The sequence below is a fragment of the Episyrphus balteatus genome, chromosome 2, assembly GCF_945859705.1.
Source record: "Episyrphus balteatus chromosome 2, idEpiBalt1.1, whole genome shotgun sequence".
NCBI classification, from domain to species: domain Eukaryota; kingdom Metazoa; phylum Arthropoda; class Insecta; order Diptera; family Syrphidae; genus Episyrphus; species Episyrphus balteatus.
In genome coordinates this window covers 114,363,316-114,365,933 of record NC_079135.1, presented here as the reverse complement: position 1 = coordinate 114,365,933, position 2,618 = coordinate 114,363,316, and the positions used below count along the sequence as shown (strand labels likewise).

General features: G+C 31.0%; 1 protein-coding gene across 2 annotated transcripts; it reads left to right on the top strand.

The window, feature by feature from the left end:
* Positions 1–1,086: 1,086 nt before the first annotated feature.
* Positions 1,087–1,953, top strand: LOC129909820 (RING-box protein 1A). Of its 2 annotated transcripts, XM_055986921.1 has the most exons (4): positions 1,087–1,226; positions 1,291–1,378; positions 1,453–1,480; positions 1,627–1,953. In XM_055986921.1, exons 2-4 carry the CDS (start codon positions 1,301–1,303, stop codon positions 1,845–1,847), a joined length of 327 nt encoding a protein of 108 aa, XP_055842896.1. In that variant the 5' UTR covers positions 1,087–1,226; positions 1,291–1,300; the 3' UTR covers positions 1,848–1,953. The 2 variants fall into 2 exon arrangements, with proteins under 2 accessions (XP_055842896.1, XP_055842897.1); XM_055986922.1 differs by lacking the exon at positions 1,087–1,226 and having other exon boundaries at positions 1,233–1,378.
* The last annotated feature ends 665 nt before the right edge of the window (positions 1,954–2,618 follow it).

The following is a 2,618-nucleotide window of genomic DNA, read 5'->3' as shown; positions in this document are numbered from 1 at the left end:
AAAAGAAAAAAAAAACAAATAAATAAATAAATAAAACACACACACACAAGAAAGATTCTTCTGTACTTATAAAAATAATACTGAATTACAAAAAATCAACTAAATTAATATTGTAAATTATTTCTCACTTCTGAATTTAAAATTTTAAAACTTATATATTAGAAAAGCTGATAGTACCCCATGTCAGTTATTCTCAGTTAAAAATTATTTGTAGGATCAATCAACACTAACTTAATTAGTTATAGTTTGTTTCTTGTTAAAATATTCTTTTTTTCATAATTTAATTATCATTGTATTTATAAAAAATTTTTTGTTAATTAGATTTAAGTCAAATGAATATAATAAATAATAAAATAATAAAAATAATAAAGTAATGCGACACAATGCGACACAACGCGACTCAATGCGACACAATACTACACAATGCGACACAATGCGACACTACGCGACACAATGCGACACAATGCGACACAATGCGAAACAATGCGACACAATGCGACACAATGCGACACGACGCGACACAATGCGACACAATGTTCTAGTGCTAAGTTGCAAAAAAAATCAACTTTTCAGTCAAATTTTAATAAGATTTTCTCTATAAAAATAATAAGAAATCTCCTTAAAAAAACCTTATTAATCGTTGATTTTAATAAGATTTCCTTATGAAATGTATGGACGGTAAAACAATATGGCAATCTGTTAGTTTTTAGCGGGTCATATTTTTCTCTGTGCAACATGCAACATTACTACATAATAATGTTGTATGTCGAACATAGGACAAAAAAATCAACTCGAAATGCAAGGAAATCAAATAAATGTTCTATGTCAAAACAGAAAAACGTTAATTAAACAGATTTCCAACATCAAAACAGAAATTTTAGCATTTGAATCGATAGATTATACAGCTCCGGTAGTTAATTTTCTATTTTCATGCAGCAGCGAATTGTCTACTTTTGTTTTCTCCTACTCACCGCTTGGAGTTTAACTTCTTCTGTCAATTCAATACACAAACCAATTTTCTGGTAAAACCACAACCACAAAACACCGCTGTATTGTTCAAATTTATCAACCACATCCAACTTCACTATTGGTGAAAATAAACGACGGCTGCCAAAAGAAAAGTCATCCATTTCCATTCGCATTTCGTTCGCAAAAATATTAAAAATTTTTGCGTCCATTTTTTTGGTTTAATAAAATAAAATTCTCATTCGTATTTAACAAATCTAGTACGTAGAAATATTTATTTAATTTGCTTAAATCTCCTTGCAAACTAAATTATCTTATAATTAGAATTAACAAAATGGAAGTAGATGAAGAAGAATTCGAAGTTCCCTCATCGAGCAGCAAAGGCGAAAAAAAGCGATTCGAAGTCAAAAAAGTAAAAACTTGTGAAATCAAATAAATTTTAATTTATTTATTTAATTTGGTGTAATTCCTTTTATATTTTTTTAGTGGAACGCTGTAGCACTCTGGGCATGGGGTAAGTTTTAGTTTTTCAACCTTGATTTCGGTCTTTTTTTATTCTGTCAAACAAAGAAATTCATCTAACCTCCAAAAAGATATTCTGCACAAAGAACAGAGAAGAAACAAACAAAACTTTAATTCAAATTGTTTATTTTTCTCTAGACATTGTTGTGGACAATTGTGCCATCTGTCGCAACCACATCATGGATCTTTGTATTGAGTGTCAAGCAAACCAGGCATCTGCAACCAGCGAAGAGTGCACTGTTGCCTGGGGAGTATGCAATCATGCTTTTCATTTCCATTGCATCTCCAGGTGGCTAAAGACGCGACAGGTATGCCCTTTGGATAACAGAGAATGGGATTTCCAGAAATATGGTCATTAAGATGGCAATACAACGACGATGTCATCGCTTATTAAAATAACAACAACAAAAATAAAGTAACTCCTTTTTAGTTTTTTTTTTCCTTGTGTGAAAGCACTCAAAAATATGATTTTCTTTCTTTCTCTTATTTTTATTATTATTTGAGAATAATCTATTCCTTAAGAATTTGTGTGGAAAAAATGATGAACAATTCTAAACTTTAATTAAAAAACAAAAAACTCTCAATGACAATTTAATAAAAACAAAAATAAAAAATCATTGTTTCTTTTTGGGAAAAAAAACTGAAAAAGAAACAAATGAGAAGATGAGAGTTATTGCCAAGCAAAACTGGACTGCATTCGTTTGCTCTTCTTCATCTTTCGATATTTTATGTCTATCGAGCGAATCCCATAGGTTGATTCTTAGGCCCATTTCACATGAAGCCGGGAACCGTCCAAACGGTTTGGTTAGACGGTTGCTGGGAACACGTTCCTATGAAAACAAGTGTAAAAAAAACTAACCGGGCTGTTTGGACTGGTCTTGGCTTTGGGTGAAGTTATAAATAATCATTTAAAAAGAAACAGACCCTTATATCGGCTTTAAAAAAAAAAACGTTCAATTCCGTTATCCTGAATCAAATTTTGTCCGGATTATGAAAAGATGGAACAAATTGTTTATTTATTAAAGGGAATTTGTCGCTTATTGTAGTTGTCTACAAGTAGAGCTTTTACTGTAATTTATTTCAGGGGTCTTACTTTCAGATAAAAGAGTTCACTTCCTCTCAAAGTTGCC

Excerpts from the sequence above, each read along its gene's own strand:
- LOC129909820 (XM_055986921.1), top strand. The coding sequence starts at position 1,301 with ATGGAAGTAGATGAAGAAGAATTCGAAGTTCCCTCATCGAGCAGCAAA. Across the intron at positions 1,379-1,452 it reads AGCGATTCGAAGTCAAAAAA|TGGAACGCTGTAGCACTCTG; the intron begins GTAAAAACTTGT and ends ATATTTTTTTAG. Across the intron at positions 1,481-1,626 it reads TGTAGCACTCTGGGCATGGG|ACATTGTTGTGGACAATTGT; the intron begins GTAAGTTTTAGT and ends ATTTTTCTCTAG.